Source organism: Pseudophryne corroboree, chromosome 9 (assembly GCF_028390025.1).
Source record: "Pseudophryne corroboree isolate aPseCor3 chromosome 9, aPseCor3.hap2, whole genome shotgun sequence".
NCBI lineage: Eukaryota > Metazoa > Chordata > Amphibia > Anura > Myobatrachidae > Pseudophryne > Pseudophryne corroboree.
In genome coordinates, this window is record NC_086452.1 from 345,465,362 (window position 1) to 345,482,452 (window position 17,091).

At 46.7% G+C, this 17,091-nt stretch overlaps 1 protein-coding gene across 8 annotated transcripts in view; it reads right to left on the minus strand.

The window, feature by feature from the left end:
- Positions 1 to 17,091, minus strand: part of CHL1 (cell adhesion molecule L1 like) — a 464,787-nt gene that overhangs the window by 140,386 nt on the left and 307,310 nt on the right. For all 8 annotated transcript variants that reach the window (XM_063940640.1, XM_063940638.1, XM_063940643.1 and 5 more), the window contains 2 exons: positions 14,473 to 14,587; positions 1,711 to 1,895 (listed from right to left, as the gene is read on the minus strand). In XM_063940640.1, coding sequence (XP_063796710.1) covers positions 1,711 to 1,895; positions 14,473 to 14,587 — 300 coding nt within the window. The remainder of the gene's footprint in view (positions 1 to 1,710; positions 1,896 to 14,472; positions 14,588 to 17,091) is intronic.

The window sequence follows — 17,091 nt, forward strand, 5'->3', positions numbered from 1 at the left end:
TTCAAATTACGTGATTTTCGGAATACTAGTTCTGGTTGTGGTGGAAGGATCTTCTTTAAGATGGGGTCCATTAAAAGTATGTCCCAGTGGGTTCTTAGTGAAGTCCTGATGGTTTGTTCATGAGAACTGTAAGTAGTAACGAAGGAAATGGACTCCTTTTGTGTCGTGTTTTCCTTATAGGTCAGCAAATTTTCTCTCTCCAAATTTCTTGTCTTGGTAACAGCTTTGTCTAGTATAGTTTTTGGATATAATTTATATATATATTGAAAAGATAACTGAGGCACTCAGGGTCTTGAAATGGACAAAATGTATTGAAGGTTCACAAAGAAACACCAACGTTTCGGGGTGTCTAACCCCTTTGTCAAGATGTGAGAGTCATCTTGACAAAGGGGTTAGGCACCCCGAAACGTTGGTGTTTTCTTTGTGAACCTTCAATACATTTTGTCCATTTCAAGACCCTGAGTGCCGCAGTTATCTTTTCAACATAGCCACCGTTCTCACTGAAGGCACCGGGGCATCTGCAGTTACGGAGGGGTGCCGGGCTTTGTCTGTTCTATATATATATATATATGTATAGCGAACAAAAAATCTGCAGCACTCAGGGACTTGTGAAAAAATGGGTTGTATTAGGACATCAAAGTGGTATCCATCAACGTTTCGGGGAATTAAACCCCTTTGTCAAGATGTGTTAGAGTATATATATATATATATATATATATATATATTCACACACACACACACACACACACACACACACACACACACACACACACACACACACACAATTCCTACCATGCCAGCTAGTGTGTATACATGCAGTGTGTCTCAATGAGCACAACAAACCATAGAGACCAGAGAGCAACTGCCAGCAAGACAACATGCTTCTTATTAGGTGGGATAATGTGTGTTTAGTATGGTAGTTTCTGCCTCCTACCAGTTATATTATATATGTACATTCTATAGTGTTAATTATTATTACTGTACACATATCTACACAGTGTATAAGGAAAAGACTATATACATGTACTGTATGTCCAATGCCAGTTCTAGGTTCTTTTACAACTCCCCCAGACTCCCAGACTCGACCCAATACTTTGCAGAGTAGGGGACATGGATTGTGAAATGGTGCCCATATCCAGAAAAAACATTAAGCTTGGGCCTGCCGACCCTACTGCTGCATCATTATTGTGATCGCTGGCCCTGTAATGTCTGGTGTATTACATACACTGCACTTTGTATGAGGCAGACTATAGCTTTGTTATGTAATAATTATGCCCTTATTCTAAAGTCAAGCATTGGGTAAACACTGTATCCTACTGTAGCATTTAGTATGCAGATATAGGCGCTGTCACATACAGAATATAGGCATGCCGCATAAGATTTGATCAACAAAAGCTGCTTGTGTGTCCTTTTTGCATAATTTTGCTAATAAAATGCATTTTAATGGAAAAAGTTGTGCGAAAGACGCTCTGCACTGCCCAGTCACGGTATGGCATGATTAGAAGGGCTGTTTAACGTGCAGGGAGGCTAAGTAGACACATCTGTACTATTTATGGCTATTTGATCTGCATTTCCTTAACCTGTGGCTGTATGTGCAGTATGTATGGGAGGATGTGAAAGCATGACAAAATTATTATTTTTTAGCAAATAATATTTCTACAGAGCATCTACAGATGTCTACATTTCTACAGAATTTTAAATTCTAAATACCTTCTACAAGAACATGAAAACTGCGCTGATCAGAGCCCAACTCATTTCTGGCTGCACAGTGGTATATCCCATGATCCTTTTCAGTAACATTTGTAATCTTCAGTACTTTTCCATAACTCTCGAACACCACATGATGCCTTAAGGAATTATCTTCTTCCTTTTTCCATTCAATTGTAGGTGATGGTCTAAAAACATTTCAGTGTGTTAGTAAGTGTAAAAAAACCTAAAGGTTTATTTTCTAAAGGCTGATGTTCATCTATTTTTAACAAATTCAAAATAATCTCAATCAATGTTGTGTTTCAGGGGCTGAGACTGATATTTACTAAAAGGTGATTTTTGATATTCATTTTTAAATATTAGTGAATGTGTGTTTAAGCTCTGGAAGTACAACATTGCTTTAGAACAATTTCCATTGATTTTAAAATCGGTGAAAAGCATCCTTTAGAAACATACTCCTAAATGTACTGTAACCTTGCAATTTGATTTACAATAGTGTGCTGGAAGATGTAGCAATCCCAAGGCTTGACATGGAAATTATATGAAGTCTTATATTTTCTACATAATCTAGCATACACAGCAAATCAAGGCAGATATAATATAACACAGTATTTATGGGAACACACATTTGAATCACAGAACTCAAGGACAAAAATGAAACAATTAGGCAATTTAGGAATTTAGCTTTGCTCGGGGTGGAGACAAAACAGATTGTTAAGCCTTCATCGACTTTACATGGTCTCTGTGCATCTTTCTGGTTGCGTTTTATCAGTTAATTCATACACACTCTTCATGGGTCTTAGACATTGTAGGAGTATTATACAATCATTTGATCAAGACAACTAAAGGTGGGTACACACTGATAGATATATCTGCCGATCAATTGATCGGCAGATATATCTATGGATGGATCGGGCAGTGTGCTGTGCATACACACTGCCCAATCTGTCCGGGACTGACGTCATGAACAGGGCGGGCGTGTACACACGCCCTCCCTGTTCAGCTATCAATCACCGCCGGCTGCCGCAGTATGTGTACGGGCGGTCGACTGGGCGCCCGTACACACACAGCGACGCGCCAATATATCGGTAGATATATTGGCCGTCGGCTGTGCTGCAGGGCCGATGCGATATCTGTGAACAACGGAGTTCACAGACATATCGCCCGTACACACTGGCCGACGGACCCGCGATATATCGGCCGTTCAAGAGGACGGCCGATATATCGGCCAGTGTGTACCCACCTTAAGACTTCAACACTAAACAATAAGATTGAAGCTACACTTGATTAGTGCCAAAATCTTCATTTGATTTACTGTAAATATTGTACCTTGATACTGAAATATTGTATATCCAGATCTTCTAGGTGACCTAGGTGGTCAAACAGGAAACACATAATGTACACCTCTAAATTAGCAGCATGAGAATATAGATTGTACACTCCACTGGGGCAGGAGCTGATCAGGGGCCTATTTATTAACATAATTTTTACTAAAATAATGTGAAAAGGGTGTTTTTACACCCTTTTCACATAAACCTCATATAGTCTGAGGATTGTCTGTAAACTTAAACCATAACAACTTAACACTTAACTATAATAAATAAAGACACAGAGACTTGAATTTGGCAGAAAATGTTAGCTATTTATTTAAATGAACCATTAACTGATGAATAATTAAACTAAAGTATGGTGGCCAGAAAGAACGGCTAAAACAACCCTATCTCATGAACAAAAAACCTATAGGTACAATAGGTATCCGCTCAACCTCCATCTTGACTACCCACCCGTGAAGGTGATGAGGCTGCCCCCGTGAAGGTGGTCCAGCAGATGTAATACCAGTCAACGAAGGAGAGCGCACCTAAAAAACCAACCACCAAACGACCTCAAATCAACTCCTTTAATACAACCAAAGTTAACTTGCCATTCTTTCCCGTCACAACAAAAACCGTGACAACCCAGACCACGGAAATAGCCAACTCATACAATACAAGAAAACAAACACAACCAGTAGGGAGGGAGGGTGGGACGATTACAGCAGAAGAGGATGACCCAGCCCCTTTACCTGGCTTAAAAACCCTTTCCACCTACCCCCAATGTTCACTCCTATTGGCTAACAATAAACTCCCATAATGCCTTACCGTCCTGCCCCCAGACTAGCTGAGGTTTAACCCACTCCTCTCCTATTCTGTTAATTCGTTCTCCTAAACCTCATATAGTCTGAGGACTGTCCGTAAACTTAAACCATAACAACTTAACACTTAACTATAATAAATAAAGACACGGAGACTTGAATTTGGCAGAAAATGTTAGCTATTTATTTAAATGAACCATTAACTGATGAATAATTAAACTAAAGTATGGTGGCCAGAAAGAACGGCTAAACAACCCTATCCCATGAACAAAAAACCTCTTATAAAAAACTGACGTAAACCTTCCAACAAACAATAGGTATCCGCTCAACCTCCATCTTGACTACCCCCCCGTGAAGGTGATGAGGCTGCCCCCGTGAAGGTGGTCCAGCAGATGTAATACCAGTCAACGAAGGAGCGCACCTAAAAAACCAACCACCAAACAACCTCCAATCAACTCCTTTAATACAACCAAAGTTAACTTGCCGTTCTTTCCCGCCAACAGCGAAGTTCTGCCCAACAGCAACTACGCTCCGCCACCATACCCCTAACCCAAAAAACCAACCACCGAAAACAGATCCTCAAGGAAAATACCTAGTCCCTGCCTAGTCAAATGAACCCCATCCGGTCAAACAAGTAGAAGAACCGAAACTTGATCCGCTGGTGCCACACCACAGCACCGCCAAGAGCCACCACAAACTTAGCAACTGCGGAATTGACCTTCCGCCGAGAGGCATCGATCGCCCAACAGTCCGCAACTCCACGCCAACACAACCGCGGCACTATGCAGGACCAGACAAGGCGACAGCCCGGCCAAGCACCCGCAATCGCCTGTAAGTCATGAACCTAGGTCGTTGCCACCTAAGTGTATCACCAACAATCTGGGCAGCCCAAAACGCTTAGCCTGCTCCAAAAGGGTAACCTTCAGATCCTGCCACAACATCCCCCTAACTGCTATCCACCTCACGTTATCCGACCCAACAAAGCCAGGAGCCCCCTCCGAAGCCACCAACTCGGCTGCCCAAAAAACATAGGCGTGACCAATCACCCAAACACTAAACTCATCCTCTCGCCAACCTATAAGGGAAAAAGACAGACAAACAATCGTGAATATACAAAGGAAAGCAAAAAACTCCAGACCAGAACAGAAACCAACTACAAGAACGAGGATCTGCCAAAAAGAAAAATTGAATAGAGGACTATGAAATTTCCTCTCGGACAAGCTTCAGGCCAATCAAAGCAACAAAAAGAAACGGAAGGAAAACTTAAAATAAGAAAAAGGGGAATTGGGGGGGGGATTGTTAGGGAGTGGAGGGGGGGAGTATGGGGTCACACAGAATAACTCGGCTTGAGGTGAAACATAAAAACCTGCTGAGGAACTTGTAATTAGAAGTCAATTAGCCGAATTGAATGAATGAAGCTAAATCAGCTCGTCAGTTCAGGCAAAAAATCGCAAAGCACTCCAGACCCCCACTGCCAGCAGTGGTGAGTAGCTAGCCATCCGAGTAGGGAGGACAGGGGAGACAAACAATACAAACGAATAAACTGCACCGAAACGTAGAAACAGTAAACGAACAAAATGTTAGTAGAACAAACAACTCGCTCATGCAACAACGGGCCGAATGCAACGCTTATAAGCCGCCGACTTCCAGCGGCCCAAAGCCTTAATTTCGTCCACTGCTCGCTCTGTAGCTGCTGCGGAAGTGGCGGCCCCAATTCTAAATGAATGCGAACCAAAATCCCGAGGGGAGAGGCCCAAACTGGACAGGCAGCGCTGCATCATCCAAGTAAAGTGGTATTTCGTCAATGGCAACCCATCATAGTGCAGAAGCCAAGACCCTTCTAACAAGGGCCTGAACTCCGCATACCGATTAGCCAACGCCACCGGACAACAAGCCCCATTACCTGAAGGTGCCAAAGTGATCCAATGACCTCTACCCATCTGATCAGTATTGGAGCGGCGCAGCCTGCACAGCACAGACCCCACACGCACGACAACATCCGCGTGCCGCATAATGGCATCCGACTTTTTAGAACCCGCAACCAACTCAGAGACCCTAAACGCTCCATGGAAAGCCATGGAAAAAGCCAACTGAAATAAAGCGTTTCAAGATTGGAGTCCGCCCTCACCGCCACCGCCCCCATGAGGGAAAAAAGCAGGGACGCATCGATAGGGCGCCGACTATCAGGAGGCACCGGCGCAGAGCGCGCCCAACCTTTAAGCGCCTTCATCAGAAGGAAACTCTTCGTAAAATCCGGAACACCCTTCAACTTTGAATAAAAGGATATTCCAGTGAGGTATCGAGACACCACGGCTCTCGACCTACCCGTCACGAAGAGTTGCCAAACGAAGTCCAGAAACAATCCCTGACCCCTCTTACCTCTAGGCCCTTGGTCACGGGAAAAATCTTCCCATTCCTTCCAGGCCTGACGGTATCCCGTGAGAGTGGATGGAGCCAAAGATAGCTCGGCTAGCCCTTCCAATCCGCCATGATGACCTGCCAAACATAAGAAGGGCAGGGCAAACCCGCTGAATCAGCCTCCGGGGCCAATAAACGGAACCTATCCCATTGCTCCCTGGACAATGCCTCGGCGATCCCATTATCAACCCCGGGGACGTGCTGAGCCCGAAACAGAATATTACATCACATACAAGTCAGCACGAGTCGCGACAACACCTGGAGGACCCGCAGGGCCTTAGCCCTTTGGTTGTTAACCACGTGCACGACCCCTAAATTATCGCAGTGAAAAAAAATACTGCGATCGCGAAGGTGCTCCCCCCAAACCTCCAAGGCCACCATGATGGGAAAGAGCTCCAGCAACAACAGGTCGCTGGTCAGCCCCTCCTGCGACCAAGACTCGGGCCACGAAGCCGCGCACCAAGCCCCATCGAGATAACAACCGAACCCCGACGAGCCCACCACGTCCGTGAACAACTGCAGGTCGAAATTGTCAATGAGCGGGGCCATCCAGATCAGCACACCATTGAAGTCCGCCAGAAACTAAATCCACACAGCGAGGTCTCTCCTAATCTCAGCCGAGAAACGGACAAAATGGTGCGGCCTGGACACCCCAGCCGTGGACCGCTCCAACTTCCGACAAAAAACCCTGCCCATAGGAATCACCCGACAGGCAAAGTTCAACAGCCCGAAGAGGAATTGAGCCTCCAGCACCGTCACCTTGTGCCGCTCCAAGCACCGCGCTATGGACTCCTGAAGCCTCGCAACCTTGTCCCGAGGCAGCCGGCAAGCACCTGCGACAGTATCAATCTCGATACCCAAAAAGGACAAACAGGAGAGAGGCCCCTCCGTTTTGTCCTCGGCCACAGGAACACCAAAATGCCCCAACAAGGCACGCAGCAAAAACAATGGGAAACCACAGCGAGGAGAATGCGCGGGCCCCATACACAAAAAGTCGTCAAGGTAATGCGCAATACCGCTACCTCCGCAAGAAAACTCCACACACCAATGTAAAAAGGTGCTGAACTTTTCGAAAAAGGCACACGAAACGGAACACCCCATAAGCAGACACTTGTCTACAAAGTATTCCTTCCCGACTCGGAAACCCATGAATCGAAACTACTCCGTGTGCAAAGGGAGCAAGCGAAAGGCCGATTCAACATCAAGCTTAGCCATGAGGGCCCCAGGGCCGCAGCCCCGTACCATGCCCAGGGCATCCTCGAAAGACTACCGAACAACACTCCGGTGGAATTGCATCGTTAACCGAGGACCCCGATGGATAAAACAAATGCTGAATGATCCGGAACTTACACGGGGCCTTTTTGGGCACGACCCCCACCGGGGAAATAATCAAATCCTCGATAGGCGGCAGCGCAAAGGGGCCCGCCATTCTCCCCAGGCGAACCTCCTGCTCGACCTTTTCCCGAAGCACGTCGGGGAAATCCCGAGCAGACTGCAGGTTCCTGGCGGCCCGAACTAAAACTTCCCCCTCCACTGGCAAACGAAAACTCGACGCAAAACCATCATTCAGAAATTTAGCGTCGTCTCTGTTTGGGTACCACCCCAAACGAACCGGGGACTGCGCCCTAACTAGCGGCAACCCCCCCCAGCTGGTTTTCCGGCTGCGCACCCGGCTGCCTTAGCTCCCGGCCACCCCGCGCGAAAGCAAGTGGATGCCGGGTTTGATCCATTACATCGCAAGCAAAGGTGTCGAAAACGACACCGTTGACCGAGGGGGCACGCGGAATTGTTGAACGCGAAGCACTTCCCCTTTGCCGGCGCCTGCTGCGCAGAACGGGCCGCGCTCCAAGGGCGGCGCGGCGGAGCCTCAAAGGCGGGCCGGGACTGATTTGCCACTGCGGTCTGAGCCACGGACCCCCCTTTCGCCACCATTTTCATATCCTGCGCCCGTGTGACCCGAAGCCATACCTCCACATCTTTGCACCCGAAGTCAATGATGTGCAGGTCATCGTGCTTCTGACGGAACTGCTTGTCATAATGCAGCCACGTATCGTCCTCAGACTGACGCTGCATGTCAGCAGTAGGTGAATGTACCTGATGACGTTGATGTGCTCATCAGGGCGATCCTCCAAGTAGCATGCCGCGAACACGCAGAAACCCGCCAACCAATTGCCATACGAGCGAAAGGCCTCCACCCCAATACCGCCCTTCGCAAGCGCTTCCTTACCTTCCCTCTTGGTGTCCTCCGTCAATGTGAAAAGGTCGACGTATTCCCCCCGCCTAATCTTCTTCCTGCAACTCTCACGCAACCCCTGCAACACCGCCGTGTAATCGCAGCGAACTACACCTGGCAAATTACGCCGCCTCCGTTCCCTACGGGAACTACTACCGCTCTTCCTAGACCGCTTATTCCGGTGCCGCGCCTCGCGCCGCGCGTACTTGCAAGCCCTCTTTTTAGCCTTCGTGGAGCTACTAGCTGCCGACTGCAACGAGGAAGAAGAGGAAGAAGACCTACTGGACCTACTGCTGGAAGAGGAAGAAGAGGACCCACGAGACACAGTAACTGTATCGGTGTCCCACTCACCGGTCTGCCCGCTTCCTGAAGGCGAAACGTCCGCCACGACCGGCTCCTCTTCCCGATCGCCACCCGCATCCGAATCTGAAAAAGAAGGGAAAGCCGCCTCGGATGCCGAAGCCCCCCCCCCCGGCAGGAATGAAAGCAGACGCCCCTGCGGGCGACAGGGCCACCCAGCAACGCAGCGGCGGAGCCCATAGTGCGACATGCCTGGAGAAACTGCGCCATGGCGGTGCCAGAAGCACCAGGGAGAACGGCTGCGTCGACCGAAGCGGGAGCCACGGACACGACACCCGGGGACAAAGCCGCCATCATTGCCGACATCGCTGCCGCCACGGCAGAGGGATCCGGAGACGCAGCCGTAGCCCCAACGGTCCCCCCGCTCCCCAAGTCCGCAGCATGGACTGCCCTCTCGTCGCCGCCGCGCTGACCCGGGCGGCCCTGACTGGGACCGGCACCAGACGGCCTCCGCAGACCCGCAAACACCTGCGATGCGCCAGCCGCCCCGTCCCCCACTGGCCCCACCCACCTGGGGAACCTGATGGCCACCGATCCCAGATCGCACCTCCCCTCTCCGGCCCCACACTGTGAGGACAGAAGAATCCGGGGAGCCCCGCCCGCTGGAGAGGGGAGAGCTCCCAGGAAGCACGAGCGCCAGCCGCAGGCGTGCGCACGCGAAACAGGAGCCGTCTGGAAGAGGCGGCCTGTGAATGAGCTCATCCACTGGCCGCAACCCTAAACACAACCCCCTCATCATCTGGGGACACCGGAGCGACTTTCAGCGGTGGAGGGCGCGGGGACCATGCGCGCGCGCGTCCCTGAGCCGCCGCAGCTGGAGAGGGATTCCCGCCAGCGGGCACCCCTGCTGGCTCTCCCCTCCGACCACCCAATCTCCTCCTCCGCCGCCCAGCGCCCCGCCCCTCACCAGCCGCCGCTGCGCCGGGAGAATCCCCCGGCGCCCGCGGCTCAGCCAGCGCGGGAGCGGACGCACGCGCCTGCGGACGGGAACCCGCAGCGGCGCCAGGAGACTGAGCCCCGGCCGTGACCGCAGCGCTCAGGCCCGGGGCCCGAGAGGGGGGAGCAGCAGCATAACGTGCAGGGGCACCAGCAGAGCGGCGGGGACGGGACATGGCGGCCAGCACGAAAAACCAGGAGGCAATGGGCAACAGAAAGGGGGACACAAGGTGGGCACAATATAAAATGCACCCAGGCAAAAGAAATAAGGGGCAAGCAGCACAAACACAGGAGAAAGGGGGGTGAAGAGCACTCACCCTTACCACGATTACAGCAGAAGAGGCTGACCCAGCCCCTTTACCAGGCTTAAAAACCCTTTCCACCTACCCCCAACGTTCACTCCTATTGGCTAACAATAAACTCCCATAATGCCTTACCGTCCTGCCCCCCAGACTAGCTGAGGTTTAACCCACTCCTCTCCTATTCTGTCAATTCGTTCTCCTCATTTTAGTATCACCTGAATGTATTAAAGGGCATTTAATTGTAATTTTTTTTTTAGTAACCCACATCACATTCCCCATTCTTATAATGTGAAATGTGATGTGGCCGAATTTACAAAAAAATTTTTTTTTTTTAAATACCGTAGTGAGCCCTGTGATAATTTCGCCAGCTCAGGCTGGCGAGATCACAGGGCAGCACTGTGATGTGCACCCTTTGCCCAGCTTTTTCTGCCCCCTGGAAGAGAAAGCTGTGCGGGGACCAGGCTCCAGTGATCAGCTATGTCCGATGCAGTAACAGTGTAAAAAAGTAAAAAAAAAAAAGTAAAAAAACCCCCAAAACAGTCAAGGGAGCCGATGTCCGCTGCTCCGGTGAGTGCTGCCGGGCACCAGATCCTCCATATGCTGCGCTGTGACCCCAGTGCAGTAAAGTGATGCTGCAAAATGGCAGTGCACTATACAGCACTGGGGGTCACACCGCAAAAGAAGGACCCGGCGCAGGAAGCATCCTGGAGCAGCGGACACCGGCTCCTGGTCTAAAATCCGGGGTGGACTTTATGCGTTGCGGGGGTAGTAGCGATGGGGGGGAACCTGGCGGCAGCATTAGCGACGAGCGGCAGGGCATGCGCAGCAGGACATTAGGGTATTTTTTAAGAAAAATGCCCGCTGATGCTGCAGAGAGGCATTACAGGGACAGAGCTTGCGAGAATTGATACATCCATGCGACGTACTCAATTATCGCAGTGCGAGTTTGGTCTAGTTTATCACCTGTCACCTGCATCATCAGATGCGGATGGTGATAAATAGACCTCTAAGTAGTATCTGTAACGCACTGTATAATAGGTGTGCTGCTATATAAATAACTGTTAAATACAAAAATGGTTTGCATATGCAACTTGGGGGCCAAACGACCTGATGTGTTTCTGTCATTACATTTCTTGCTGTGCTAGAATCTTGGAGTTGTTTATAAATTATTTAAGCAAAGATGACAGCGTGCTATAGGGGTCAGATTGAAGAGATGCTTAATTACATACAGTAGGCACATTTACTGAGCCTAATGCAACGCACAAGCACACAACAAGTATATATAAATTATATATAGAAGGTGATTGGCATACTTGAAAGTGTATCTCATTGCCAAGGGAAGTTTTATTCATGGTTAAAGGTGTAACCAGGAGGAGGCATCTAGTTATGAAAGCCTTATTAGTTTAGCGCATATACGTCTTAGCATCAGATAAAACACACTGGGTCTGATTCAGAGATGAACATTGCAATGTCAGTGTTGTAGACAGTGGAGCGATTGTTTGCCACTAGGGAGGCCAATCCCGGGCCATTTTTTCAATCCCGGGCATCGGGATTGTAAAATGGTCAATCCCGGGATACCCGGGATAGGCTTTTCCCTATGTGGCCTTCCCCTTCGCCCCGCCCCTCACACATTACTCACCATACACCGAGGACGGGCGGGTGGAAGACATCCTCTTCTCTCTCTCGGCGGCGGTCAGCAGCAGGTGATGGCGCAGTGTGACCTGTGACTGCACGTCATGCTGTGCGGGGGGAGCCGGGCAGCGTCTGAGCGTCTTGAGGACGCTCAACGTTGATCCCTCAATCCCCGGGATTGGAGCCTCCAATCCCGGGATTGAATCCCTGCCATTTTGGGCCTGGATCCCGCCGATCCCGGGATTGGCCTCCCTATTTGCCACTGTGTATGCATACAGTACAAGCCGCGCTGCACATGTGCCACGATGTCTGGCGATGGCAGTTGCAGTAAGGATACCAGGAAGAGTTTGTGGGAGGTAAAGGGTGAGGGGCAACTCATAGGAAGACGCATTGCAACTGTTTCGGGGGGTATGTTGGCATCTTTCTTCTGACTGCCATGCTGCGCATCCATAGAGTTATGCAGAAAACCGATAACTGACCGATGTGCATCCGATCGTTATGTCTTTGTACACAACAACGGATCTGAGACACCTCCAGCGGGCGTCTTAATACTATTTCCAGCAGCTGTGTAATTTTCATATTTGCATACAGCCGCTGCATACGGAGTAATAGATAACTCTTAACTTTCCTTTATAAAGACCCATATTGAGGAAGTGAGACACTTGCATGGGGAATACTCTCACAGAGGTCAATTTATTAAAATGCGTCAATAAGGCTAATTTTATATTGGCACTTATCACGACAATAGAAAGTCACCTATAACTGAAATTAACCACTAAAATCTCGCTAAGCCAGCTGAGTGTTACCGGCCTGGAAAAGTAAGGGTTAACTTACTGGTTGGCATGGCCATTATACAGGTATCTTTATTACTCAGTGGAACGGAAAATGCAGACTTTGGCTTTCAGTTCCACTTGGAGACTAGACATTATATAATTATAGATATATAGTCCCCGTGATCAAGTCCTAATACCGTGGATGGACAAAACGCGTTGAGGGATTCCTCCAGTTGGAATGTTTCCGTGATTTCTTGCTGTCATGCCAGCTACATACAGATAAGCTTCATATTTTAAACTTAAATGTATGCTTTGATATGCACTTAATAAATTATGTTTTTAATATTACCTAATTTTATGAGACCAGGATCTGCTATGAAAAACACTCTAAAAGTTGTGTTGTTTATTCACCATGGAGACTGTATTTATTGCTCTAGGAGGAGCTTTTTTCTTGTCACTTATTTATTTTATATATATATATATATATATATATATATATATATATATACATATAATCATCCGGAAATGGTGAAAGGATAAGGATTGCATCAAAGCAATCCATCTTATATAACCTTTGCATGGTGACACAATTTCTGGCAAGACTTGGAGAAACTTATCACTGGCAGGGTCACCATTTGTGATAGTAGACCTTTCATTGGCAGCACCACTTTGTATTGGACAAAGGCCAATCACTAGTGTAAACACCAATTTTTTTAAAAATGTTAATACAAAATGTAATCATTATGGGGTGTATTCAATTGATGTCGGATCCGACATTTCAGTAATCAATTAGCGACAATGCCATTCTGACTTTTTTTAAAGTCAGATTGACATTGTCGGAAATGGGACTAAAATTTGGCTGCAAATCCGACAAAACACGTGGATCCGCGACTCATCCGCCAATCCACGTGCTTTCCGACAAGTCGGATTATCTGACTTGTCGGATAAACGAGTTTAACTGAATACGTCGAATCTGGATTCGACCTAAAACTCCCATTTATCCGACAAGTAGTAGTAGGGTAGTGGATAAGTGGAATAGTCTCCCATCAGAGGTGGTAGAGGCTAAGACTGTAAAGCAATTTAAACATGCTTGGGATAGGCATATGAATATCCTTACAAAGAATTAAGGTTCAAAAAGGTTTGAGATTGCCTAAAGGATAAAAAAAAGGGGCAGACTAGATGGGCCAAGTGCTTCTTATCTGCCGTCAAATTCTATGTTTCTATAAGTCGGGAAATCCGACTTGAATTGAATACACCTGTATATGTGTGTAAATAAAAAACAAATTTTTATTTAATCTTAAGTTATTTTACAGTACAGTATACTCTTTTTATTTAACTCTTTACGTGTGCATACAGAAAAGCTATAGCTGTAAAGAAGCCTGTCCCTTTACTTACATTAATAACAAAATTAAGATGAAATAAGCAGATGCCATAATAATTTATTTGTAATGAAAATAGTCTGTGCTACTCCTGTTTGCAGTACTTACAATTCCCCCCTCCCCCCAAAGACCCCCCTTCCCCCCCAAAAAAACAACTTGGACGAAAGAGTTTCTGTTCACATAAAAGCGGCATGTTATACATGCTAACTACAGCGTTGAAAGAACTGCAAAATACCCAAAAGAGTCAATAATTGCCCAACACCCAAAGATCCAACAATTGCTCTACATCCAAGAAATCATATAAACACAAAGGATCAAGAATTCCTCTATACCCAAATTACCAAGAATGCTCTACAACAGCACATAAAAGAATTACACTGCAACCAAATATCCAATAATTCCTCTTCAAAGATTCAAGAATCCCTCAACATTCAAGGATCACTTTATACTCAAAGAACAAATAATTCTTCCATACACAAATAACCAAGAATTTCTATATACCCAAAGAACCAAAAATTAATCTATACCCAAAGAGCCGAGAACTATACTACGTTTTAAGTTGTTGCTGAAAGTGCTAAAATGATTTGTGCATGAAACTTACAATCCTTCAGCGATACACTCTAGCATCAGGACTTCTCCTTTCAGTGCTGTGATAGGCTTATCCATTCCTCCTTGAGTTGTTAATATTTTTGGCGCTCGGTTTTTGATTGAATCGCCTAAAAACACACACACAAATAATTACATAACAATATAAAAAAATAGTTTCTATTGTAGTACTACTACATTACTTGTTTATCAATAATGATAGCTATTGTAGACTTTAAAACATAGGCCCTCATTCCGAGTTGTTCGCTCGCTGCTGTTTTTAGCAGCATTGCGATCAGGCTAAAAATGGTCTGTTCTGCGCATGCGTATGGGCCGCAGGGCGCACGCGCTAAGTTCTTTTTCACAAAAAACTATGCAATTTTACACATGGCCGAGCGACGCTTTTCAGTCACTCTGCTGATCGGGGAGTGATTGACAGGAAAGGGGCGTTTCTGGGTGGTAACTGAGCGTTTTCCGGGAGTGTGCAAAAAAACACAGGCGTGTCAGGTAAAAACACAGGCGTGCTGGGAGAAACGGGGGAGTGGCTGGCCCAACGCAGGGCGTGTTTGTGACGTCAAACCAGGAACCAAACAGTCTGCAGTGATCGCAATCTAGGAGTAGGTCTGGAGCTACTCAGAAACTGCAGGGAAATATTTAATAGCAGAACTGCTAACCTTTCGTTAGCAATTCTGCAAAGCTAAGATACACTCCCAGAGGGCGGCGGCCTAGCTTGTGCATTGCTGCTAAAAGCAGCTAGCGAGCGATCAACTCGGAATGAAGGCTATAGGGACTTATTCTGAGATAGGAGCAAAGGAAAAAAGCAAGTAACTTTGCATATATAACAGACCAAGTTTCAATACAAGGGATGCACAGCACGCATTCAAGAGTATTTGTAAGCAGACAACATCCATCATATATTTGTGCATCTAAGCTTTAGGCAGCAACTTAAATGTGCAGTGTGAAAACAAACATTTTCAAAAGCTCTAATTGGAACGTGGTCACCAAAAAGAATCCACCTCCGCGATGAGTTGGAATATGAATGACAGCTTGTACTTCCTAATTAGGATCCAAAGCGCATCCAGTACGTGTCTTCGGCCTGCACATGAGTCAGTGAAGGCCAACGGAGAGGCATCCAGAAGATCTCCCTCCGTAAGGATCTGTGATATAGTAGTATAGTATCTTCAGATGGCATTATCGGAATTGGCTAAGCTGCTTAGTAAATCTGACAGTTCAGCAGTCCCCACAGAATCAGCCAAGGAGAAAGTAGGGGCTGTCAACTGTGGCAAAAGGGATTAATCAGTTTATCTGGACAGCCAAGGACATTTATCACAGCCCCCTCCTCCCTCACTGTTGTAGCCTCAGTCACAGGTACTGATCCCAGCTTCCATGCACAGTACCAGCGTTCCCTACATCATGTTCTTGCTCATAACTCTTGGATGTTCACTTCCATAGATGTCAGATCACCTGTGAGCACTCCTCTGTTTCATGCTCTAAATGCGTAGTCATAGTATATATATTGAGTTAGACCTTCTTGTCCAATCCACAGACCTCATTCCCAAATCTTCCAGAGCATGACATTTATGACAGACAGTGTTAATAGTGTGCAATATAGGAGGCTCTTGCTTTTCATTTACCCCTTCACAATGTAAAACCTTTAGAGCTCAATTTTTATTTTCTGTGGACCCCTAGCCATACGTTACCTCATGGTGTGTCTAACTAAACAATATAGACAACTCTTTCAACCTATTTATAGCCTTTTACTGAAAGTCACTAAAGAACATTTAGCTTGGTGTGACGCTCTCTGTATCTATTGGTTTGGTCGAATTAATTCAGTAAAAATTAACAACTTATAGCGCTTGCTATATATATTCTTAACATTTCCAATCACATTTCCATTACATTACCTTTGTTCCCTTCAGGCTCTCTATGGCAAGTTCAACTGGCAGGAGAAGAGATGGAGAAATAACAGGGCATGTCTTTGCAAAGCCTACCTCAAACGGTGGTCTGCGCTATATTAACATGCCACTAAACTCAGTTTACCATTCTTGATATTCAGGATTTGCAACCCAAAAAATGGGTCAAAATATAACACTCCATTGTAAAGGATCTAATTGTCTTTGGTAGTTGTTTTTCAGTCTATTAAATTCATCTTAGATTTATGGGACCAGCTGAACGTTAAACTTATCTGTCTATTTACTTTGACCCCATGGAGCTCGCTTTGGAGACATCTGCATTTATCGCATGGATGTACCGTAAGTCTATCTACATGTGCCCCTGAGTCAACTAAGGTATAAATGTCACTATCTCTTGGGCTACTTTGCACCTGTTCTAACCTGTGTTATACCTGTGTAATACTGTCATTGATCTTAGCTCTCAGCCTATATGATTGATATCACAAAAAACTCCTTGCCGGTCCTTCTTTGCCAACATTAGACCCTTTTAACACTCACACAGACCAACTTTTGGTACACATTCTCGATGATCGATAAACTTTTGATTGCCACCTAATGGAAGATACAGTCCTCCTCATCAACACAAATTTTGTGTGTGACCTCTATGGAATACATAACAAATCTTTTTCACAACAATTTTTTTGTAGTCAAAGGTTTTTCAGCTGACTCCTTGGGCCCTTCCC